This window comes from Lissotriton vulgaris, chromosome 3_1 (genome assembly GCF_964263255.1).
Source record: "Lissotriton vulgaris chromosome 3_1, aLisVul1.2, whole genome shotgun sequence".
Lineage (NCBI taxonomy): Eukaryota > Metazoa > Chordata > Amphibia > Caudata > Salamandridae > Lissotriton > Lissotriton vulgaris.
The window spans coordinates 488,887,741-488,914,306 of NC_141689.1; the positions used below are offsets into that span (position 1 = coordinate 488,887,741).

A 26,566-nucleotide genomic window follows, 5' to 3' on the forward strand; every position below is an offset into this window, starting at 1 on the left:
GTGAAACCTTTTCAACAAAATAAGAATATATAGGATACATTTTATGAGAGTGTTCAATGAGTTGTATTTGTCTTGTGTTTCATTTAGTACAGGTGATTGTGATCACCACGAGTAAAAGGGAAACATTACTTAGGACAAACTTGAATGAAGGTACGTTAGACTGGAAACTTCTGAAATGTTTCTCAGTTCTACATTTAACAACTTTCCTTTCTCTCATTTACAGCCAGTGTCTGTTGGAGGGCTGCTAGTAAACCTTGTTGGTATCTGTGCCTTTAGCCACGCCCACTCTCATGGACCTTCTCGAGGAAATTGTAATTCTCATGATCATGGCCATTCACATCATGGGCACAGTCATGGCCATTCCCATAGTGACCATGGGCACAGTCATCATGGACATTCACACGGATCGACAGGAGGAGGCATGAATGCAAACATGAGAGGTGAGCCATCCTAGATTAAATAGGAAAAGGAGATAAGTTGTTTGAGTGAGCCTTTTACAGCAGGTTTTGTACTGTACCTGCAAGAACAGACTCTGTGTTGGTTACTTTTATTTTATTTTTAAACATGTTTGTATTGATTTTTAAAACATTGTCCTCATGTCAGTACATTTTGATCAGTATCAGTATCCACGGTTTATTTCATCTGTCCAGCATTCACATAAAGCATCTTCCCTGAAATATATAATGTAAATATATATACACTGTTGTGTGATGTTGCTCTGGTGTGAGAGGAGTTCTGACCATTTGTGTATGTGCTTAGAGGATATGGGGAACTTGTACTGAGGTGAACATGTGCAAACATATAACAGACAAAAGGTAAAAATACTTTCTAGATCTACTAGGCAGCTAGTATATGTGTATATGTTGTTAACCGAGTGGAGCATGACTCATTTCTTCTGTACCGTTAATGTGGTAGGTGTCCTAATGTTGGGGTCATGTCCTCATCTGTTGTTTGAGTACTTTTCTTCAATAGCAATTTGCTCTTTAGCCTGTGATAAAAGTGCACCCTATGCAATCCTGTTTATACGGGGCAGTCGGAGAATGAGGTCACCAAGTTGTTCAAGATGTCTGTGATTGGATGTTTACAGAACACCTGCGTTTCCATGCCCTCCGCCGTTGCCCATTTTCCATCTTCCGTTGACCAGCTGCACTGGGTATCTCAGCGCATCACTCTGGCATGTTGAACAAGCACCTAGGCTAAATCTAGGATTCTGGTGCTCACTCTCTGCACCTCACAGCATGTGTGTGTGTGTAGGCTCTACACACATGTCTCCAAAGTGTAAAGGTCAGCCCTGCTCGCAGTCCTCTCTAGGTCAGCAGTAATTGCTTGCCAAAGGGGTGCTGTTATCAGACAAGTCCATGTCATATGAATAAAATCTGCATCAAACAGTGCACACTTGGGGCATTTCTTCTTGTCCGCCCCAGCCATAATGTTCAGTCTGTGTGGCGTGAGTTAGGTGGTGTGTAGGAAATTAAAACTCTGCATATGTATACCTAGTGTTCCTGAACACTTTGTATAGGTGCTCCAGTACAGCAGCCCATTCCTTGTCACTTAGCTCCCTCCCTATTACACCTTCCCAATAGGTTCACAGCTTTGTTAATGTATTTCTAGTCGAATATTGGAGAGATTTGTAAAGCCATGATATCAACTTACAGCCACCCCCAAAGGGGAGCAAGACTTGGTGCAACTTGTACATCAGCAGTTCACTGTGGAGTGCTCCCCATAGGTCCACCAGAGACCACCTGATAGACCAAGAACTAGGACTCTGGCAAAGTGTCTGTTTTTTAATTCACCGAGTTTCCCATTCTCACTGTGTGGATGCCTGCCTCCTTCTGTGTCTCCATCTGCCAGGCTGTGAGATAACCACCCCTGGCTCTAGAGATGCCCATCCAAGAAAGTGCTGGCACATACAGCGGGCACCAGGCACCCTTCGGCCTACCTTCTTCAAGCATCACAATACTATCATAAGAAGTTTAGGCTGTTTAGAGGCTCGCATTTTAAGACTCAGCAGCAAGGTGACCAATACACCTACCTGTTTCTCCTCTCCTATGGTTCCCAACTCCGTTCTCCTGTAGCCGTCTAGCCGACAACTGCAAAGTAGTATAGTCTTAAGTCTGGGGCTCCTAGCCCACCCTCCCGTAGCAGGCGCTGCAGTATAGTCTTGGATACCCCCTTGGCTACCCCCATCCCATTCCAGCTCCCTCAGCAATGTGTCCTGTGTTCTGAACTAGGATTAAGGTAGCCATGTCGGAAGGTTCGCAAAATTATATGAGAGTCGCAGGGGCATCCCCATTCAGGCCTCTGTAGGCAGTTTTGTGAAATCCCAAATTTTACATTGCCTTTCAAAGCGCGCATTGTTCTTCCAAGGTTCCTTTCCCACATATCCTCATCCTTGTGGTATATATTTTCTCCCAAGTATTGCAAGGTGTGGGGCTCCCAAATTTTGCCTGCCCTTGATATTGCCGTCGGAAAAGTGTCTCCGGTCAGGGGATATCAGGAATCCACAAGTAATGGACCAGTTGGTGCAGAGACCAGAGATACTGCCCAGGTCCTTGAGCAGCTTTAGGCTTAGCTCAACACTTCTCAGCATCTTTAAGGAACAAAGGGATGTCATTAGCACAAAGCTAGATAGTTCTCACCATCATGCAGAGTAAAGCCACTTTCTCAGCCCTCTGTCTCACTATGCTGACAAATCGTTCTCTCGCGAGTGCAAAGAGCATGTGCGACAGGAGACAGCCCTGTCGTGTCTCCCCTGAGAAGTACAAATGGCTCAGATATGCATTGGCCCATTCATACTATTGCACTTGCCGCTGTGTATAGTAGGGTGAACCATGTAGTAGTAAAACTTTATTTCAGCCAAAAGGTTCTAAAAGTACAAAGATAATAAAGAAGATGCACAAACGTAGCAGCAACTAATGGACAGACAATGTCACAATGTCTGAGGACCACGGGTTGCGGATATGGGAATATGAATGGAATCAAATAACATTTGGATAAAATGCATAGAGACAAAACATTGTGTGACAGTAAAGTGCACAATGGGATAAGGTCATAATGCAGGGAAATACACACCAAGGATAAAAATACAATTGATTACATAAAAGGATGAAGCAGAATAAAAGCACTGTTTAGATTTGACACACCTAGAACCCAAATATTGAAGTTGAATGATTTACATATACAAGTAAAGTTTACAGGGTTCGACCAAAGGCTCAGTGGCATGAGGTCACATTGCAGCAAAATACACACGAAAGATAAACATACAATGGATTACATAAAAGCATAAGGCAAAGTAAAAGCACTGTTTCAATTTCACACACCTAAAACCAGTGGCGGCTGGGGAAGTTTGAGTGTGGTGAGGCTGAGCTTGGACTTTGGGAATGGGGCATGTGGGTGAATAAGTTATGGGGGCGTGGTATGTCATTTTTGGGAGGCCAATCACCTTTTTCTGTGCACTTACAATAACATGTTGTCGTTTTTACTGCACCACAGTTATGGCTCTATTCTACTGCCCATACGATAGCAAGGTTCAATGTTTCTTGGTGTCATTAGGCCCCATGACATTCATACCTAAAAACACATTCACCATAAACAAGGGGACCACCTGTCGCATCAAATCTGCTAATTTCCCTATATGTTAGAACATATGTAGAATCCCCTTGATTTTTACCTTTGCAATACTGCACTGAGGGGCTTATTGAAATGAGAGTTTTAAAATATGAACCATCAGTTCACTAACTAAAAGGCAAGACAGTTGTAACCCTGCAAGTGGCCCAGATTGTTATAGAGCAAGTTCTGAGCAACATTAGCAATAACTTCCTCTCGCAATTACAAGCGGATTTGTAGAAAGTGAAACTAGAACCCCACTTAAATTATGGGATTTTAGACAAACCTTATGTCTCACCAAATATTTCCTTAATGTTCACGTATAAAAGCACTTTCAATCAAATATGTGCTTCAAGCATGCAAGTTGCACAAAACAAACAACATTAGAGCTGCCTTCAGGTTAAGGTTAGGTCACAGTCATTATATGAAAACTATTGGAAAATTCAGAAAGAGGTAATAACCACAGCCTTAATACAAGGAAAGGCTGATACTCTCTATTAAAGGCTGATTTGTAAAGTGAAACCAGCAACCATGGATAAATCATGGCTTCCTAACATAAAATATGTGATCTTAGGCACATTTTATATCCCCACAACTCTTCAGAGTACAAAAACCATTGCCATGCGTATGATGAAATTAATTAAAAAATATGTGTTCAAAATGGCAGTTATTTAAAATCTATTATTGATTGTACTTTAATTTAGGTGTGTGAATGCCAGCTGTACAAAAACCATTAGCTCTATTAGCTGTGTCTTTGGGTTGAGTTCTCACAGTTGTTATTTAAAACTGAGGAGAAATGCACGAAGAGGTAAACTGAAATACCAAAGCACACACAATTGCTAAACTTTTTCTGGAACAGATGGATCCATAAAATACAAACCACTGTTCTCGTGATTCACAAGGTTGGGACTCTGCAGGGCCCCATCTGGACTCTGCATACTAACGACGCAGGCCAGAGTCACAAATAACTGCAGTGTGCACCTGCACCACCTACCCTCCACGCCGCCACTGGGTCCAGGGTTCTTCTCCTGTCTGCCTGTGCCAGACAGTCCATCGCTGTGCAGTGCCATACACGTGTAAAGCACCTACGACACCCAAGTGATAATAATGTCCCTCGCAAAAGTGCAGCATGAGTAGCAGACACATTGTCTGCGCCGTGTGTCTTAAAGAATCCTGATAACTAACTGCGCAGTCTGGATTTCTCTGCTTCCCGTTTGCCTGCAGCCTCTACCCCACCCTTTGCCAGCTCGTCACAGGGTGGGACCAACCCCTGTGACGAGCTGGAAATGGGTGGGTTAGACATGCTCTCCATTCTCTGATTGATGTAAAGCCACGGCACTTCAGGGCTTACGCCTCAAGCGCCCACGGCTAACTTTACCCCAACGTCATCAGGGGGTGGAGACTAGTCCTTTAGGCAATGTGTTTGCTAGGCGATGACCTCACAGGCCTCAGGGCAGGGAGCTCATCAGCCCGGCAAATCGTTTGCCTATCGTCAGTCAGCGGCTTTGGTTATGAACCCAACACGGAAAGAAATTATGACATATTTAGGTGAGTCCCTGTATCTTAAAAAATATCAATAGCAACCTTGTTTGGTTTTCATTTGGGGATGGTGATGGGGGCAAAAGTAAAGGGGGCAGAGCCCCGCCGCCCTGCACCAGAAACCGCTGCTGCCTAAAACTCAAAAATTGAAGTTGGATGGTTTACATATTCAAGTAAAGTTCACAGAGAGAGAAGGGAGGAGAACAAAAACCTTAATTAAGGGTCCGCTATATGCTCCTACCAATATGGTAGCTGAATCTAAATTTGTCACTTGAGGAAAAGCCTTGATCTAATGATATGAGCTGTAAAAAAAAAAAGGGGGGTACGTTGTCATTCAGCAGCTAAAAAAAGGAGGCCAGGCTATCCCCCTTGTAGGCAACAGGAAAATAAAGTTCGCTAACTTGATCTGAACAATATAGTGAAACATGTAATCCACCTATCACCTATGGCCATATGTTCCATTGTTGCCCACAGGTAGTCTCACTGGACCATATCAAACTCTTTTTTTGTAGGTTGAGAAAATAACCATGTCTCGGTACACGTCTGTTGGCAGTTACGCAAGTCAATCAATCAATACTTTTATAGAGCGCGCTACTCACCCGTGAGGGTCTCAAGGTGCTGAAGGGAGGGGCGGAGGTGCTGCTACTGCTCAAAAAGCCAGGTCTTGAGGTGTTTCCTGAAGGTGAGATGGTCCTGGGTCAGTCGTAGGTGGGTGAGGAGGGAGTTCCAAGTCTTGGCGGCCAGGTAGGAGAATGATCTTCCTCCGGTGGTGGTTCAGCGAATCCGTGGGGCGGTGGCGAGGGCGAGGCTGGTGGAGCGGAGCTGGCGGGTCGGAGTGTAGAACGTGAGGCGGTGGTTGAGGTATTCGGGCCCCTGTCGTGGAGCACTTTGTGTGCGTGGGTGAGGAGCCTGAACGTGATCTTTTTGCTGATGGGGAGCCAGTGCAGGTTTCTCAGGTGGTCAGATAAGTGGCTGTGGCGAGGGATGTCGAGGATGAGACGTGCAGAGGCGTTCTTTATGCGCTGAACTCTTTTCTCAAGCTTGGCTGTGGTTCCTGCGTATAGGGCGTTCCTGTAGTCCAGTTGGCTGGTGACGAGGGCCTGGGTGACAGTCTTTCTGGTTCCGGTGGGGATCCACCAGAAGATTTTTCGGAGCATGCACAGGGTGTTGAAGCATGAGGATGAGATGGCATTGACTTGCTTGGTCATCATGAGGGAGGAGTCCAGGATGAATCCCAGGTTGCGTGCGTGGTCCGTGGGTGTTGGTGCGGCGCCCAGCGCTGTGGGCCACCAGGAGTCGTCCCAGGCGGATGGGGACTGTCCGAGGATGAGGGCCTCCGTCTTATCTGAGTTCAGTTTCAGACGACTGAGCTTCATCCATTTCCGCGACGTCTTTCATTCCTTCCTGGAGCTTGCTTTTGGCCGTGGATGGGTCTTGGGTGAGGGAGAGTATCAGCTGGGTGTCATCGGCGTAGGAGATGACGTTGAGGTTGTGTTTGCGTGCAATGGCGGTGAGGGGGCTCATGTAGATATTGAAGAGGGTTGGGCTGAGTGAGGAGCCTTGGGGTACCCCGCAGATGATCTCGGTGGCCGCGGGGCGGAAGTGAGGGAGACGGACTCTCTGGGTTCTGTTGGAAAGGAATGAGGTGATCCAGTCCAGGGCTTTTCCTTGGATCCCAGTGTTGTTGAGGCGGGTTATTAGGGTGCAGTGGCAGACGGTATCAAAGGCTGCTGAGAGGTCTAGGAGGATGAGAGCGGTTGTTTCCCCGTTGTCAAGCAGGGTCCTGATGTCGTCGGTGGCTGCGATGAGGGCGTTCTTGGTGCTGTTGTTGGCTCGAAATCCGGACTGGGATGGGTCAAGGGAGTCGTTTGCCTCGAGGAATGCGGTCAGTTGTTTATTGACGGTCTTCTTGATGACTTTTGCAGGGAAGGGGAGAAGAGAGATGGGGCGGAAGTTCTTGAGGTCTTTAGGGTCCGCTGTGGGTTTCTTCAGGAGGGCGTTGATTTCTGTGTGCTTACAGCTCTCTGGGAAGGTGGCGGACGTGAAGGAGTTGTTTATGACGTTCCGGAGGTGGGGTGCGATGATGGTGTCGGCTTTGTTGAAGATGTGGTGAGGGCAGGGGTCAGAGTGGATGGTGTTCATGACCTGGGTGGTGTCTTCAGTGCTGATGGGGTCCAGGTGGGGGGCGTTGGTTTGGTGGCTGGAGGCGGAGTCTGGGCGCCGAAGCTGTCCTGTATATCGGCGATCTTGCGGTAGAAGAACATGGCGAGGGAGTGGCAGAGGTCTCAAGTACTCTAAATAGTCTCCAAATGTTGAGGGAGGAATTGCCACCAGGGACCAAGCAGTTCTGGTCATCTTACACTAGAGTCAAGAGGTGTGCACAGGAGATCCGCCAATATTTTACTGATAATTTTATAGTTAATATTTGACATTGGTAGGAGCCTATTGGAGGATACATCAACAGGCTCCCTTCCCAGTTTTAGGATAGAAACTATGAGAGCCTCCCTAGTGGTGGCTGGAAGTGCACCCCTCTCCAGCATCTCCAGGTATAGTTCCCCTAGGCATGACGCAAGTAGGGACGTGTAGTTCTAGTAGAAATCAGCAGGCAATCTGTTTGTTCCAGAGGTTTTGTTTCACACTAGATCTTTGATGGCTCCTTACACGTCAGTGACAAGTCAACTTAGCGCCTCGCCTGCATCGGCTGGTAAGCATGGGAGAACCTCTATCCAAGAAATCCTTATCTTCCCTTGTGCCACCTACATAGGCCATCATAAAAACGTGTGAATTCCTCAGGTATAGCGACCTGTCTAGTTCTGATCCCAGTAGTGGGGATTACTCTATCCTCTGACGGAATGAGCCAGGCAAGCAACTTGTCCGCTCTGCCTCCTTCAGAGCGCAATTGCTACACCACACTTGCATATTTCTTCCTCTTGTCTGCCAATGGCCGCCTGTTTTGTTGGGAGGTAGGCAAACTATCCTCAAGAGCTTGAATAATTCCCTTTAGTGTTATTAGCTCATTTGCATACGGCAGTGTCCAGAGTTGTATCCACAGTGCACTTTTCGTCCTCTCCCAGGATCCAGGCCATGTGTATTCTTCCGCCAGAGAGTATAGGCATAGGGATGCCAAAAATGGTGTCTGTCTCATGTTAGGGGCGTACAAGCTGCCCAGCATCACCTGGTCCTGTCAAGGTTCCCAAACAGGGGAACGTACCAGCCCTTCCCATCTATGTATGCTGTGCTCATCTCAAATTGAAACCCTGGCCTCACTCATACCAAGGAGACTCCCACACATGATGATGATTCTTATTAGTTTTGTCTGAGGTGTAAGATTGTGATCAGTTGAAGAAAATACCTCTTTTTGTATTGTCACCTGCATTTGTTTGAACTGATGCTGGTGTGTTTTTGGACTCTGCACATATGACAGGGCTAACCAGGCACCAGTGCATGTGCTTTGACCCTTTAAACATGTTGAAATTGGTTATAATCTTGACTGGCATATTTAGCTTACTTCTCAGTCCCTTCTATGTGGTACAAAAGTGTAACCCGGGCCTCTAAGTTAGAAGTGTCCCGTAGGATATATTTTGCCACCACTAAATTGACAACGCAAAGTATGCCTCCAAGCCTGCTCCTGCAGACTGGGTGTATAGGTTTAAAACTGCCAGTTCTACCTCACAGAATACATCTTTTTCCAGGTCTAAACCTTCCTTTTTTACTACTTCTAAATCACCACTAAGATAGGCCCTAAATACCCATAGGGCAGGGTACATGGTATTTAAAAAGTGGGACATGTGTATTTTATATTTTCCATGTCCTGGCCGTAAAAAACCTTAAAAGTCTTTTTTAACTATAGCAAAGCTGGCTCTACCATGGAAAAGCACTGGGTTACATTATAACAAGTTATAATGCTTAACTTTAGTTTGAGAGTAGCTAGCAAAATGAGTCAAGGAACCTGTTAATAGTAATTAATTTAAAATCCAACTTAAGGGTCAGATTTTATATTACTATTTTGAAAATGACACTTTTAGGAATTTGTCATGTTCCTGACTGGGCCAAATATGCCACTGCGAGTGTTCAGTGTCACCCAAGAGTTGAAGGGTTTCTTTAATGGATGTGAAGTGGCTCCCAATGCTGAGGCAAAGGAAGAGGAGTTGACCTTCTCCTGATAGGATGATCATCTGGGCTGTGGCCAAGAACTTAATTAAGATGCCTTCCCTGTCACTGACATATGTAGCTCACACCTATGCATGACTACTCTATTGTCCTGAGGGCCAATTAACCAATAAAGCACCACTCCCAGTGGGAAAGAAGCTCCCTCAAAACTGATTTGAGTAACCATAGGGGAGGGTTTGCTCATTTACTCGCCCACACCTTTAGGTTGCGGTACAAAAAGGGGTGGTGATGGACGGAGCATTTGAATCAATCAAACACTCACACCCAGTCAAAAGATCTGGGTTTAATCCATCACCGTTCCTTAGCCCACTCTGCCACCCCAGTTCAGACATGGCTATATGCAAATCAGTCTGTGCCTCATGAGAACAGTCCAGCCCGAACTGCCAAGCCATGACTTCCCTGGACCGGAAACAAGCTTCCGGTAAATGAGGGTTTGCTCATTTACCTGACCACACCTTTAGGTTGGGCACAGGAGCACTACACAGTGGAGGAAAGGTTCTGCCATCTTGTTTTTAGATACAGCGGAGCACTGCGGCATTGTTTACAGTAGGTCAGACAGGAATTTCTGCAAATGTGAGCAGGGTTACCCCTGAGATCTTTTTCCCTGTTGGTCAGGGGAGGGGCCAGGAATCACCCACTTCGACAAACTAGTGCCAGGCATAAAAGGGACACCCTAAATACCCTCTGCAGAACACAATTGGACCTGTGCAAGACAGAAGTGGACTGCACTTGCTGTTGTGATCTGTGAATAGAACTCAAACGGCTGGACATTCTCCCACTTCTACCCAGGACGTAGAATTGAGTTGTGTGCCCCAATTGCCGTTCATGAGGTCCTGAGGTCCTGGAACCCTTGGCTGGTGTATTAGTGTACTTTTCCAGCCCAAGCTGCAATAGCATGCGACTTAAAAGCTTTTTGCCAACTTTTCTTCCGATGAACCGGCAAAAAAACCTGGATCGCCATCAATCTGAAGCTGTTGGTGTTAAATAGCCAGTCCGATCCAGCTTGCTGGTTTGTCGCGCTGCAGGACATCTAACTTCCAGAAATGTTTAAGTCCAAACATAGAGGCCTTTATCGAAAGTGACACTGAACCGAAGCTGATCAACATCGAGACCCTTCTCGACAAGGAATCCGGGCTTTGCCCGCTCAAAGTTGTCCTGCCTTCCCCAACAACTGCACCAGGACCCCATTCTTCAGCAAGCCACAGTTGAACCGCGACTCGGATCAAGCTTGTCCCCTCAACAACTCTTTAACGTCAAGACCTTTCTGGACACAAACGCCAGGCTTTGCCTGCTCAAATCTTTCCCGCTTTCCCATATGAGTGGACCAGAACTCCATTCTAAAGCAACCTGCCGTCGAACCCGGACTCATTGTTCAGCTCGCAGCTTTCTCCTCCAAACACTTGTCTACAAACACCTTTATTCCAGAAAATTTCTAAATCCAAAGGTAATTATTTGATCAGCACCTATCTGGGCCTTGTATCTGACCCATGCTCTATTGCGGTCAGGCCTTAAACCTTATCGTTGCCACAGTCTAGCGCAACAAATTACCCGTGGTCCGTACTTTGCTTTTTATGCTATTTTAATGAAAAATTTAAAAAAATTATATCTCTGGTTGCCCTTATTGGACTTTTGTAATTTTGTTCATTAAAATATTCTCTATTTTTGCATCATTGAGTGGGATTTTTATTGTATTGTGTTTTCAACCTTTCAATAGTTTTGATACTCCTAAAAGCTTCATACATTTTCTTAAGTTAAACCTGGCTGCTGTGTGCCATAGCTGCTAGGGGATTAGCTCAGGTTTACATTACTGAAACCTTTACTGAACCCAACAGGGATAGTGCCATTATTAGTTTTGGTGAACTATCATCCACCCCAACCTTTTGATTTTAAATTGTGAGGCTTGTGTCTTGTTTTAGGTGGGTGTTCCAATTAAGGTAAATTAATAACGAACATTTTTTCGTTGGTGGTCAAACTTTAAAAAGTATGTCAACTCATTAATCTCTATACAGGCTGTTTGTTTCTTGTTCAAAATGTCCAGGTGGCATTAATGCCCCTCAGCAGCAAAAGACTGGAAAGAAGGCTGACTCCTTCCACTAACAGAATGACCAGACTATGGTTCGTTTGGTGGGCTTTGCCTTCCCAGCAAAGCAGTTCCACTAATGGTACCTTCGGTCCCAGGGCCTCTCTACATACTCTTGCCAAGCATAATAGCAATTGTTCAGCTCCAAGGATACCCTCATGGATGATAGTGTGCTTTACATCGTACAGAACATTACCTTCCTATCTAGCCAAGAACTCACAGCAGTCCCACCAGTGCTTTCGTGGGAATGGTGGAACTAAGGGATTCCAACAGTAGTTCATGTTTCTTTATATTCAAATGGATCTCCAGTCTGAAAGCCTCTACAATGACTCATCCCTCCACAACCCTCCCAGGTTTTGTAAGTTGTATGGTTATGCACTTTTTCATCAATTGCTTTATCAAAGGCTTCCTGACTGCTCCAACTTCTCTGCAAGGTCTACGTTCTTGACTTTTGCTCTTCTCTGGAGGTCAGCCCACCTTCTGTGAGGAAGTGCTTTACGACTCGCTACTTATTCATTGACGCAGAAGTTCTTGCCATGTTGAGCAAAGGGGCCAGAGAGATTACTGTAATTGTCTCCCTTTGCCTCTTGGTCTTCATTGGACAGCCTGCTGTCCTTGTTCCATATGCTCCCGGTGAGCAAGGCAGGGGATTAGGTGGTGTCCCTGGATCTCCAGGACACTGATCTCCAGGACACTATCTCCATTTACCACTCCTCTGTGTGTACTGGTATTACCTTGGATTCACAGTGGGGACCCAGCACTGTCAATTTCCAATACAACCATTTGATATAACAACCATTCCACAAGTCTTCACCAAAGTGCCCAATGTGGTAGCGTCTTTACTTAGGTCAGATATTCATGTATTCCTGTATATGGAGGACTAGCCAGTGAACGTAGGATTTATTGCACTTATCACATACCCCCTACACCCTTCAACATTCCCTGGGCTTCTCCATCAGCAACCTAAAGTCCCATCCTGCCAATTTTGAGAGGCTGAACTTTATCGGTGTGGTGTTGAATACCACCTGCATTGAGAGCTTTTCTTCCTCAGATGTTTGCAGATAGTAAGGTTGTGTTAAATGTTTTTGAATCTGGTTCAGATCCCAAGTCTTCCACTTGCTCGCCTTGAGAGCTTTGTGCATCCTGTTTGTGCCACATGTCAGGTAGTGAATTATAGCCCCAAAGTGGATCGTAAGACAGCAGTGGCTCCAACATCAGGGGAGTCTCGCTGCTAATGTAGAGATTTTCCATTCTGTCCACCCAGGTCTATATTGGTGAATGTGCCCATCCATAACCATGGAGGATTGTCCCTTCAATCCTCCCCTGTCTCACTTGCCTTGTAGCGATGATGGCAAGAAACCTTTGGTCCTCTTCAGGGCAATGACTTTAACAGTGTGCTAAAATTGCAAGTAGTCCACCTTGCTCTAAAGGCTTTTCTCCCTTCTATTTTGGGAAACATCAATCAAATAATTTCAAGAATACTACCACACTTCATTGCATCAGTGGAAAGCCCACTGTTGGTTCTTGGAGCCTCTTTTGGGAGGCCTTATGTCTGTGACAGTGGGCTCTACAGTTAGGGAATCTCTACTGTGACAGTCCTGTGACAGTCCTTGTTGTGGGCAACATCAGTGTATGAGCAGATGTCTTAAGTTGTTTCTCGCCCAATGGAGTATGAATGGGAACATTGTCTCGAAGCGGCTAACATGATCTTTTGCAGACTAGGATGCCCCTTCCTGGGCCTCTTTGCCATGACCCTGAACAGGAAGAGCGAGTTGTTCTGTGCCATTACCTCCAAAGGGTCACCCTTCATGCTCTATTTATTCCCTCTGGCCCCTCTGCTGTCGAAGGTTATGCAAAAGCTGCAAGAAGATCAAGCACAACTGATTTTTATGATACCAGATAGAATAAAGGGAATTTTGGATGACTAACTGTTGTAACTCAACAGTTGAATCCCTGTTTTCTCCCACACAGAGTAGATCTGTTTTCAATGTAAGATGGTTGGATCCTCCATTGCAGTCTTCAGACGCTCTGTCTGGATTTGTGAAGGTTGAGCAGTGTCAACTAGAATTGCTTGTCAATGGTAGTTGTAGAAAACAACCTGACTTGCCAACAAACTGTTACCAAGTCTGTGTATGTGTACCAGTGGTCCAAAAGTATTTCTTGTTGCAGGTCCAAGAGTTTAAGACACTTCAAGAGTCATGTTTTCCGACAGTGGTAATCACCTCTGCCTGAAGGGTTGGTGAATTACGACATTGTCAGTCCAGTCACCATCCATGTTTTTACTCAGAAACCTGGGTCTTCATTGATACAATCTTCTGCAGAAAGAATGGGTATCTTCCTTCCACGTGTAACATCTTCGGCCGCCTTCCCTCCACCTTGCCCTACCAAGAATGAGGAAAGGTTACTAGATCCCATGCATGCTGTCTATTACTGCCATGACTGTACAGGGCAGGACAGAGTGAACAATCAGATATTCGTGGACTTTTCATGATGCCAAGAAGGACAAAGCCATGATAGAGCATATTATTTTGCCCTTGATGACCTTTTGCATAAGATATGTGACACCTTGGACAAGAAAGACCCTCTGGCTTGTGTTTGTGCACATTCCATGAACAGCTTCTTCTGCCCTTAGCAGGTGCAACCCAGTGGCCAATATTTGCTAGGTAGCCACTTGGTACTGTCTGCATATCTTTGCCTAGCATTACTGTTTCAAAGCTTGCAGTGAAGCATATTTCACCAGGGCTGAGTTGTATGTCTTCTTGGTTAACTGCATTATTCAGTTCTGCCTTCTAGAAGGGGTTATATTTCTTTGGGACTCATTCTTAAGGATGTGGAACCTGTAGGAAGAAGTATTCATCTGAAGGATAAAAGTACTTTGCTTCAATAGCGATACTTCTGGCAAATACTGTATCTTCCCTCACACTCCTCCCTAATCGCCCTCCATCCCTGGTAGGTTGGTTCGGCATCATTAAGCTCTTTCCATTAGGTTGTGAACAGAAAGAAAAACGCAAAGAACTGATGCCAGCGCTGCCGTATACAGTATAATGTCTTCACATCCTGGCAATAGAAAGCTGCAAACAGGGTTGCACAGTGGCACAGGCTAGACTGAAGGAGTGTTGATGGTTAAAAAAGGTACCCAATTCAATTTGGCATCTGTAGGATATTGATTGGGTGGGGAATCTGTTGGAAACTCCAGTTTACACAAGAGATGTTACATAGGGTCAGTAAAATTATTTTAATCTCGCAAGGATGAGATTCTCTTGCCGATGTCCCTGCCTACTTTCATGACTTAACGTATAGTTGAAAATGACAATCTGATAATCCATGTTGCAGGTACTCTTTGTAGAAAATGTACAAATTGTACTTTAGTTAGTATCCTCTAGTTCAGCAAGTGTGGTTAGGATTAGAGAAAGCATTCCTAAATTACAGTAATGTTTTACTTTTGTAGTATGACTGCGGTCTTTCAACAATACTAGTATAGCCAAGAGCAAACCTATTTGATTTAGAAGTTGGATGTTTGTTTTTTAATGCTATCAATTTGTTTTGTTGCAGGGGTGTTTCTGCATGTGTTGGCAGACACACTTGGCAGTGTTGGTGTGATAATATCTACAATCCTCATTCAGCAATTTGGGTGGTTGATTGCAGATCCCCTGTGCTCACTGTTTATTGCAGTGTTAATATTTCTCAGTGTTATCCCACTCCTCAAAGACTCTTGTCAAGTTCTTCTCCTCCGAATGCCATTGGAGAATGAGAAAGATCTACGTGTGGCGCTAGAGAAGGTCAGTTCCTTATTCATTTTCATGATCACGAATGTGCAAACATTGACATGTTGACCAACGAGTATGTGTTTATCAGTCTCCCACAGTTAGAACTAAGTAAACCATGTGATTTATCCTCACCTCTCACATTTCTGCTGTGCAATGTCTGCAGTCAAAACCAACATCTCCCGAAGATGTTTCTACAGTCTGTGCCCTGCAGTTAATTTACTTTGTAAATTGCACACACTAACTGGAATCAAAACTAGCTGCTTTAATCCTCACCCACTTACCCTGTAAAATCTAAAATCTATTAATTCTCAAGTAGCACTGAAATATAACTTGAATGGTTCGGTTGAGCATGTGAAAAAACGGAATCCATCTTAATTGGATCTTTGTAAACAGTTAAAACAGAACACACTATTTCTCTTGTTCTGTTGGAATGGGGTGATGTCCAGTTTAACTGTGTGTGATCTGAGCTCCTCCTAGTTTCCCTAGCCATACTAATTACCACAGGAAACCATTGATCAAATTAGTTATACCTTTCCATAAATTGGTATTCAGTCAGCAGTTGAGATGGATTGGGCAACTAAGCTTTTTTTCTGAAACAATACATTTAAAAGCCAATTAGGTGCTGTGCCTTGTAATTAATCATGTTTGAACGAATTAGTTATAGGAGATAGGGATTATATCACCCATGTACAATTTTTTTTAAATTATTTGCCTGTCTGCTCCATGCTGTTACAGCAACCAGGCATGAGACTTCGTAGCTGTGTAAGAGTTGGTCTGGAAGGATATGTGGAGTCCATTGTTGGTAAGGAATGTGGTAGGTCAACTTTGTTTCAGGCAGCCACTTTTCAACTTGTCTCTTGGCAGATTATCCCGTTAGCAGGATGCCACCCCAGCCACATTATGGCTCGATTGTATTTGCAAATGTTCAGAAGGCCTGTGTACATTTTCTTGTGGGAAAACAGTGACTAAATAGGGTTTTCAGATGTTAGTTGACAGCACCTTCAATGGTAACAAAAAATGTATGATAAATAATTTTTTGCTGTTATAAGTGATGCTCAACTTAATAGGGCACCATTTATAATCCCTGAAAGGCATGGGTATACAGTAAATACAACAGAAGTGTTCTTTTAGCAGAGGCTTTGCACGGTCATACACCCTAACAAATGACAAAAGTTTATTATTTATATAAGTTGAGGAAAAGAAATACAAAGATGAGGTTTAAAAAAATTGTTTATATGGACAATACAAAATGTAAAAATGAGGAAGGAGTAAAATGTGCCACTACAATTATGACTAAAACAATTTCAATATGAAGAGATACCCATAACAAAGACTAAGCATGTGACAAAAAGTCTTATAACGAAGTGAACATAAAACCAATATACATATTTATAAAGTACATGAAACATTCATAAAGAGTTGATGTTTTAGTCCTCTCCATGGTGTCTTTCAAGACGTGTGAACTCTTCATGACTTGGTATTCAAAGCTCTCAAAACAGTAATATATACAACATATTTAGATTCCCCTATTTCATCGAATGCAACTATCAAATCAGGCATCAGAATGGTAATTTAGTATACAATATCATGGTATAAAAGACCAAAAGATGATAAAAAATAAACATTTCTACCTGAACTCTCGCCAGGCTGGAGTTTGATTGTTTCCTGTTGCAAAAGATCACTAGTGCCAGGTCCCTCTCAGTATTGAGCAGGCACTGGAAATTACGTGAGCTTCAGCATAAATAGCCCCTCCACTGGTGACATCATGTTTTCTTTCTGCACCATTGTATACGTGGATCTGATGCCCGAGCTATTTTTTAACTGTTGCCTTAGGTGTTTTAGTAATATTTCTGACATTTCTTATCTTGAGTTTTGGGAATGTCACTGGTAAAAAAAATGAATTTGCCTTTTAACCAGGGTAACAATTGAGCACCTAAAAGATGTTTTCAGTAAGCCTCATTTGGCACCTACTGATCCAACTTCTCTTTCTGCCCAGCCTACCCTGATAGTTTATAGCTCAAGCATCTTCTTGCAGGAACAATCAGAGTACATCCCATCAGTAACTCCAGACAGGGAGTCAAAATGAATAGATGCAGTGGACAAGCAAATGTTAACATTGGTTTGCTTAGTTTTATGAGCCTCTAATGGCATGTTTAATATGTTGTGACGCTCATGCTCTGAGGGACACTGTGGATGTGGTTACTTGTAAGGTTTCTGGGGCAAAACAGGCTATGCGCATGCTGAAGTGGCTAGCACCCAATCTGTTAATGAAAAGTTATTATCTTGAATACCGTTCAGCACTCGCTAGAAATAGATGCTCAAAATTTGCACAATTTAAATATTCCAGTAACGCATGGAAAAGAACAGTGAATACACAGGTTAAGAAAATATCCTATGAAAGAGATCTGAAAAGTTTACACCATCAACCCAATCTCTCAGCACTGGACACTTCCTACATAGTGGGCAAACCACAGCCTTTTTTTGAGCAAGCACTGACAGTCGGAAAAAAATGACCTATATGAGAATTCTCGCATTGCCTATCGTGGATTTTAACCAAGCCTGGGCCTGGAAGGATAATTCAGCTGCATGTCGACTTTGTAGCTCCATCTGTTGTGCTGCTGCCCAAAGCTAGCTAGCGAGCGGCACCGACTGTTTCTTCTCATTTGCAGGTCTCACGGCCTTGTACAATGTAGAGAAGCCTCAGACCTGTGCTTCTCTGCTAAAATAGCTCAAACAGTTCCGCGGTTAGGGAAATTTACAGAATCAATCCAGACAGCACTGTCACAGAAAATGGAGTCACAAAAAAGAAACCAGCTGGCTATCAAGCAAGAGAGACTTTGGCAATACTCTCCACTAAGTTTTATGCACTTGCACTTTATTGCCAGTTTGGATAAACTGTTTTTAATGTTTTAACTCTCTTATAGTTTGCAGCAAGTTGTGCGGTATTTTATCTCTTTTCCTCTTATAGATTATTGTAATGATTGTATATTATAACGATTTTAAGTAATTGAACAATCAGACCCTCCAGGATATCGCGATTTCGTGATGTGCCGCGAAATCGGCACTTTTAAAAAAATGCCGCGATTTTTACAAAAATGCCCGCGAAATCGGCATTTTTGTAGAAATCGCTGCATTTTGATAAAAGCCGCTATATCCTGGGGGGTCTGGGGCCACTTATGTTGTTTTTTGGGGCGGGCGGGAAGGACACAGAAGCACTAAAGAATAACTGTCCGGGCTTAATGGGTCATTAGCAGCTCACTGCGAGGGGCTTTGAAGTGCCCCTCCGGCCTCTGGCTCCCTGCTGGAAACCCTCCCAGTGACTGGGGCGAGGCGCCACCCTCTCCCCTGGAGCCGAGGGTCGATATGGTAAAGAAAGGGCGATTGTTCGCTGACCTGTGGGAGGAAGGCCCGGCGGGAATACAACATGTGCAGCCAACATTCCAAAGGGGAAAATCTACATGGGAATCCAGGAAATAAGATCAAGGCAGATGTAGTGCAGACTTTCTACCTATTTAGAAACATAACATTTCGATATAAAATGGTGTACATAACACCTGTGGCAGCACATGAGAAAGGAAAGTTAGCTTATTTTTTTTTTTTACAAATATCCAGAACGTACCTCAATGGATATGATAAACATGCCATCCTGACCCTTGTTGAGTGTACCAGCGCTGAGACAGAGATTTTGTTCTACAAGGCTACTCCTGCGAGATCCCGACAGACACTTTCCTCATAGTAAAGCTGAGGGAACAGACAAACTACTGCTACATGCATCGTTCAAAAAAAGATAAAGTGCATGGTTAACGAAAAGCTCATGTGCAGAGGTTATTGAGAGAATGCATGCATGACTAATAGAGAGAACAAGCAATTGATTGACAGATGCTTGCTGCCAAGACATAACAGGTGTGCAGAGTGATGTCATCATGTGGCCAAGTTTAAATCAAAAGAGGCGGCAAGCAAATTAAACATAGCCACAGGTTCACAAGTGGGCTATCTTTAAGCATGTGAATTACTTAAACCTACAATCAAGAGTGTTTCTATGGAGGAATGCTTAAATTAGTATACATACACAGCTTCATGTTGTTAAATAACTAAAAAGAATAAGATATCTGTGTTTGTTGTAGGAAAAATGGACAAATAAAATGCCGCAAAATTGCCGCTAAATTTCCATATTTGTGCCGCTAAATTTCCATTTTTGTGCCGCTAAATTTGCTAATCCATGCCGCTATATCCTGGGGGGTCTGAACAATAAAGCTTAATACAGCCGTTCAGCACTATAAGGAATCAAAATGGTTCTCCGTTTCTGCTTCAGAACTGCATAAATGTCTATTCTGCTCTCTATTCACATTTTGCCAGTGTTTCCCCTCATACTATCACATTTGTTAGATGGTGTCTGGGCTTATTTATGTAAAGCTAGAAGGAATTTAGTTAAAGCTTCAGCTCTCCAGTGTATAGCCAAGAACCCTCTAAAATGCATTTATAAGGACTGATCTCTTCTGTTGCACACTTTAATGACAGATGTGAGAAAGATTACAGTTAACAACCCTTGCATGAGGTTAACACTGAGTCTGGAACCCCTGTACATTTTCTAATCTGATAGAGATGTCTAGCTACAGATTCCTTACCTTAGAATTATCCCCAGGTGCCAGACTGGATCTGGAAATTTTTCTACAGCAGTACCCTTGTGTTTTGGTTGAGGGCGCCGGGCGTCTCCATACGACGTCGTCCACCGGATGTGACATAGTCAGCGTCCAAATAAGCCCTCACCCGACTCACGTCAGTTTCTTCCTTTCCGCACTTCCACACAGATCCAGAGTGCAGCACCTCTGATCATTTTTGGCCTCTCTCGACGTTTGTCGGTGTTAGTGTACTTTTTTCTAGATATCTTCGAGGTCCTGGGGCTTACAATGTTGAGCCCTCATCCTATTTGTATGTGGTGTCGAGACATCCATCCTGACTACGAACGATGCAGCTCGTGCCTTCAGCTTCGGTCGTGGGCACGGTAGGGGCACCGCATGACACTGGTAGCCGCACAGCAGTGTTAGACAGTCCCTCATTGGTCACGGTCATCTTCTTCCTCCGAGGACTGGTCAAGGGCCAGCTCTCATAGTCTTTCATCCCCACTGTTGCCTGGTAAGTCATGCATACGCATGGTGTCACTGACTTGCCTCCTAATCCTCCAATATCTTAGTCTGAGCAGGTTTCTGTTCCACGCCTTCAGTTTTTTCCTGGCGCCCAGGTGACTGTGGCTCTGAAGAGGGACTATTATTTCTCGCCTTATGCGCCTCTCGGCCTTAAGGAGGTCGGTGAGGCCTTGACTTACTCCACCTGGCAGGACTACCCTCTGTGTCAGCGGGGCCCTACAAATCTGTGCTTGACACCCTTTCGACTCCAGTGCACAGCCCTTTGGGGTTCCTAACTATGACACCTATTTTGGATCCGCCTGCGTTGATTCCGGTATCGACAACACTGATTGCCTGTTCTTTATCTCTACCCGACGCCGAGGTGTCGTCTTTGTGACGTCGGTAGCGGCATCAGTGAACCCAGTCCCCTCCGGGCTACCTTCCTCCTCTTTCGGAGGAGCCCCCTGCTTTTTTCTCTATGACACAAGGCTATTCTGGTGATATGCGTGCTCATATAGTGGAGTCTCCTCCGGAGTTTTATTGGGTTTCTGACCTTGGTGATGCTAGTGGCCTTGAATCTTCCCCATCCTCAGGCCTGTTTTCACCTCCTTGTTTCAGAGGCCAACTCCGCTTTTGCGGAGAGTTGATGTAGTTCTTGGTCTACAGCGTCTTCTGTAGAAGTGACCTATGATCCTCTACTTGGGGTGCTTAAGCAGAGCCAGCTGAGAACTGACGCTGCGCTTCCCTTCAGTTTCCCTCTTTGATATTCTGTTGGGCACTTGGTCTTATCCCATTTCAAACCTATCTATTGCTCATAGGCACCATCCTGCCCCTGCAGACCCGCCCTGCCTTTTCTGTCAGCCTTCTCCGCAAAGCTTTGTTGTTCAGGCTGCTACAGCCTCCCTGACACCGACTCTGTGCCTGACGTCTCTCTGGACAGGGAGTCTGAAGGGCTGGACCCTTTGGGCTGATATATCTTTTCTGCTATCAGCTCCGCTTTGCAGTCCCTTAATACGATTTGTGTTTTTGGCTGTTTTCCTCAAGTAATGTAGGATTCGGTCTAGCTCTTTCTCCCCTCCAGTCTTGCTCAGTTGATCCAGGATGGCAGTCAGGCAGCTACATGACTGATTCATGGTGGCATGGATACCACAGATTCTGTCAGTCGGGCCATGGTCCTTTTGTTAGTTCTTCATCGGAATGCTTTGCAAAGTATCTCCGACTTGATGGACATGCCTTACGATGGCCAATATCTGTTTGGCTCTTAAGCTGACTCCTCTTTTTGCCATTTTCGGTATAGTCAGAGCCATAAACCCTGATTGCTATACCAATCTCTATGGCTGGAGATGGTAACCCTTCATTTCTTTCTGTGTGAGTCTTTTCACCTCATCCCTCCCCGTGCTGTCTGGTGTGGTGCCCTGCCCCTGCAGGTATTTTCTTTTCTTTCGTTGTTATCCTTTCGATGATAGGTTGTGGTCTCTGGTTGTTTACCGCGACGCGTCTTAATTTCTGACAATATTTGATGTTTACGCAAGTGGCTGCTCACTGTTCTTTGCTTTCTACCCAAATTCTGATCAGGCTACCGAGTATGATCTTGAGGGGCGTCTGGATCCATACCCACATTGTTCTCTGGTTTGTTGGCCTGGCATAGTTGTCCCGTGCATACAGGGGCTTTCCCTTGCTTCTGCCCTACCTGCTTCTAAGACTGTGGGCAGTGCCTTGCTATCTATTCCGTCTCTTCTTTACACTAGCCCTTTGGTTGAACTTTCATTTTTTCTGTTGGCCTTCCAATGCTAATCTCTTTCACGCTATGGCCTCTTAATCTGTAGATGCCTCCCAGGTGCTGGCCCCGTGCCCCTTTGTCCTTTTTTCCAGTCCTCCTTTGTAGTCTTTATTTCTCTGTTCTAGCTGGGTTTTTTCCACTGTGGTTTTTGTTTCAGTTGTCTCTCGCCTGCCTAATAGTACTATTCCATCAATAGTGTTGTTTCTGGCTGCTCCCTTACTTTTCTGGGGTGTGTACTTCCACCCCACCTTCTCCCTTAAAACAGGGCCATGTGGCTCATTTCCAGTTTGCTGTTGTCTGTACCCTTCTTGGGCTCCTCTTCTGGTACAGTATATGTCTATGTTCACATACATATATATGGGGCCGGCCTTTATTTTTATTTTATTTTTATTTGTGGAGAAGTGTGGCTCAATGGTTAGAGTGGCAGACCCTGATGCAGAGGTCTGGCCTGGGACCAGGGTTCAATTCCCGCCTCTGCGGGTATTGGGCTCAATTTCCTCAGACCTGATAATTCTCACCTCAGTGCATATTCTAATCATGGGTCCCACTCTGCAACTTTGGGCAATAGCTTGCTTAATCTCCACAACGGCCCAACAGCGCTGGGATGCCTGGCTTCACCTTGAAGGTGCCCAGGAGTGGACATTTCACAGGGAAAAGCCAGGAAGGGTTCCACAGCGGTATGCGTTACAGCGCCAGGACACCCCACTTGGGGTATTAGTGCGCTTTACAAGTACAAATTACATTTACATTTATTTTTTTGTGGACCCTCCTGGGCCACCGGTGGGGGGAGCCCCAATGCCCCTATGGTCCCGCCTGCTCCCCGCGTCCTGCGGGAGCCGGCATTGCTTTTCCACATGGGGAGCTGCTGACATGCAACTCCCCATGTGGAAAAGCAATCTTCTTTGCTTCATTGAAGTGAGAGCGAAGCAGTTTGCAGTGACAGGGTGGGAGCCGCGCGGCTCCCGCCATGTCATTGAAAACAGCAGTGTCCTGGGGTGGGCACCCCGGGACAATGCAGGAGCCGGCCCAGGGACCATCACGTGTTCACACCCCCGGGGAGGTGGTGGTCCCCGGGGCGTGTGGAGGGGCTTGAGCCCCCTCACACAGGGGTTAGAGCCCCCCCACAGGGGTTATCATAACAGGTGTATGATATATATTTTTTAAAGCCTGGGGGTGGCAGTCTCCAGGGCTGCGGGGGGCTGTGTGCCCCCGCAAAATAATTACTGGACGCACCCCACATATAAAAAAAAGCAAAGCTCCAGGGGATGACGGTCCCCGGGGCTGCGGGAGGGTAGTGAGCTCCCCGCAAATATTTAATGAACTCCCGAAGTGGCGGTCTCCCGCAATTTCAATTTTACATGCCTCGCTGGACTTGGCCCACCCGGGGGCTAAATAATAACGAAGCATGGGAGCCCGCGTTTCGTTTTCTTTATTTTCGCGGCAGGAACCGCGGACCCTCCGTGACTTTTGCAGATTATTATTATTTTTTTTATGCTTTTTTTGGCCCTGTGGGTCCTTGTGGGACCCCCTGAGCAGGCCTAGGGGGTGTGGGTATTTTTACCCTGCCCCCTTTTCTTGTTTTACGTCTTTGTTTCCCTGTTTTCTTGTGCCTCGGGTACCGAGGCACAAGATGGCTGCCAACACTTCCTGGTTTGGAGTGTTGACTGCCAATTAGCATAAAGCTTGTGGTCGGGAGGGTCCGCGGATCCTCTGTGCCACTAAATATCAAAACTCCTATTTTTTGATTTTCTCAGTAACTACTGAGCGGATTTACACCATTTAAGAAAAAGAGTTCTTTCTGAAGCAAGGGCTACCTTTTTGCCAAATTTGGTGTAATTCCGTTTAGCAGTTCGGGCTGTAGCCGTGTCTAAAGTTTCCTATGGGAATTAACATGGAGGAAACACGTTTTTTCTCTCCCCCCGCTTGCCGAATCACCCAGAAACTTTCAAGATAGGAGCTGACCGGAAGGCCCCACGAGTTTTGAAAATTTTGTGAAGATTCGTCAACCGGCGCCAAAGTTATTGGGAAAAGAAAAAATGCTTTTTGAATAGAAGCAAGGTCCGAACTATAACTACCTACTGGCGATCGCTAGTAGGACATATGTATATATTTCACTGAAAAAAACAAAGGTTTCAGACATGTTATAGTTAGGAATTAGCATTTAAAAAACCTTAGAAATTCACTGAAAAAAACCCATAGGTTTTAGGTGTGTTAAAGTTAGCTGGACATTTTCACTCATATAAAACCATTGAAATTCCCCCAATATAGTTAGCTGTACTAACTATAACTGGCGCGCCCGCAATCCACTGCTGATTATGTCACATATTACATCATTCATGACATGGTCAGATAATCCGCCAAAGAGTGTGTTTTCTATACTCTCCAGCCTTAAGTCGCAGCAGATTAACGCAGGACAGATGATCCAGTCCAATGAGCAGTGTGAGGACCTCACCTCCTTCTTTATTAAAAAGGTAGACAACATCTACAGGTCCTTTCCACTTAAAGCTAATACCCCTCTAGCTGCATAGTGTGATCAAATGGCCAGCACCTTAGAGCTTCTCCCGCCTATCTCTGCAGACCAGCTGCAAGCACTATGTAGGAAAATTAAATCAGGCTCACCTGCTGACCCTCTTAAACCAGAGCATTTTAGGAAGGTGCTTCCGGCAATTTTGCCCTCCCTGAGGCAGGTAATAAACGTATCGCTCTCCACAGCAACCGTGCCCGTTGCTTGGAAACAAGCCAAGGTGCTACCGTTACTTAAGACACCCTTGTTGGACCCGGCCAAACCGGAAAATTTTCGCCCCATTTCCCTACTCCCCTGGACAGCCAAGATCACTGAGGCATAGGTCAACTCACTCCTCTCAGATTTCTTTACCAAGAACAACATGCTGGACCCTTCCCAGATTGGTTTTCGACCAGGCCACAGCACTGAGTCTGCTCTCCTGGCTGTGACAGAACATCTCTGGTCTGCACTAGATGCAGGGCAAATGTCGGCACTGATCCTTTTGGATCTCAGTGCCGTGTTTGACACAGTGTCCCATGCCATTCTATTACAACGCCTGGAGGAGGCGGGAATCGTCGGTTTGGCCTCAGTGAGAGGTCATTTGTGGTTTCCGTTCCCCCCTTTGCCTCTGGCACTCATTCCATCAAACAAGGTGTCCCACAGGGTTCCTCCCTCAGTCCCCTATTATTCAATCTCTATGTCCAACCTCTGGCCGTGGTGGCTATAAATAGGGGACTGACCATGGTCTCCTACGCCGACGACACTCAGCTGGTGGTGGCACTCTCTAGCGACACCAAGAAGGATGCCCTGAAATTTCGGGGCGACTTGGCGGTGGTTGCTGAGTGGATGACCGCCAATTGCCTCCAGTTGAACGCCAGTAAATCTGAGGTGTTGTTGGTGGAGAAGGACCATGGTCTATGGAGCTAACTCTGGTGGCCAGAAAGCCTGGGGAGTGCCCCCCCCTCCCAAGCAGGCCGTCAAAAACCTGGGCATATGGATGGACTCATCCCTCAGCTACCAAGTTCAAACCATAAAAGTGGCAGGGACCTGCTTCGGGCTTCTATGGGGGCTTAGACCCCCTACTGTTTTTTTTGTTGATCCATCAACGTGTCAGACCATCCTTCAAGCAACTATAATGTCCAGATTGGACTATGTCTGTTCCTTGTATTTAGAGTCCAATAAGGCTGAGATTGCGTGGCTACAACGGGCCCAGAACACAGCAGCCAGATCTCTGATTGGCCTGCGTAGGTCCTGTCCGGTGTCTGCCACCATCCGCCGGCTACATTGGCTGCTGGTTGCCAGGAGAATTGAGTTCAAGGCCCTTTGCATCACCTTTAAAGCCCTGAAATTCAACTCCCCCGACATCCTGGCCAACTTAGTCACGCCCTATGTTCCCTCATGTCCGCTCCGCTCACTTGGTCAGCACCTGCTGGTGGTTCCTAGGTTTCAGAAGTTGCAGTCAGGAGGCCGTTCCTTTCGCAACAGGGCAGCGCACCTCAGGAACTCGCTGCCTACCCACATCCTGAGCCTCACCAACTACTTAGCTTTCAGGAAGGCCATTAAAACGTACCTGTTTCACACCGTGTAGTCTGCCCCTTTCCACCCTCTGTGTTAGTTGCTTGGCTGTCGGCGCCGGGACGCCCCTTTGCTGGGGCAGCTGTCGCACTCTACAAATCACAGTAACATAACATCACATCACTGGTGATATCATCCAGTGAATGTGGTTTGGTTCGATATTTAAATAAGTATTATATTTATATAGCAATCTGCCTTGAAGACTAAGTGGATGTATAAGTGTCTGACTGGAGGATTTAAGTAGCAATGTGATTGATTATCTAAGTGACTAATTTAATGTGTCTCACTAAATATATGGGATAGTGATTAAACTGTGTGAATACCTGTATCACTCTATCTTTTGTTGTGCAATCAACTACATAAGTTGGTTACTAGCTATGTGAAAGTCTATATTAGTTATGAATTAGTTAAGTGAGTATTTGT

General features: G+C 45.3%; 1 protein-coding gene across 1 annotated transcript in view; it reads left to right on the forward strand.

The window, feature by feature from the left end:
- Positions 1-26,566, forward strand: part of SLC30A5 (solute carrier family 30 member 5) — a 238,017-nt gene that overhangs the window by 184,787 nt on the left and 26,664 nt on the right. Inside the window, exons 13-14 of the mRNA XM_086960714.1 lie at positions 224-440; positions 14,948-15,174. Coding sequence (XP_086816840.1) covers positions 224-440; positions 14,948-15,174 — 444 coding nt within the window. The remainder of the gene's footprint in view (positions 1-223; positions 441-14,947; positions 15,175-26,566) is intronic.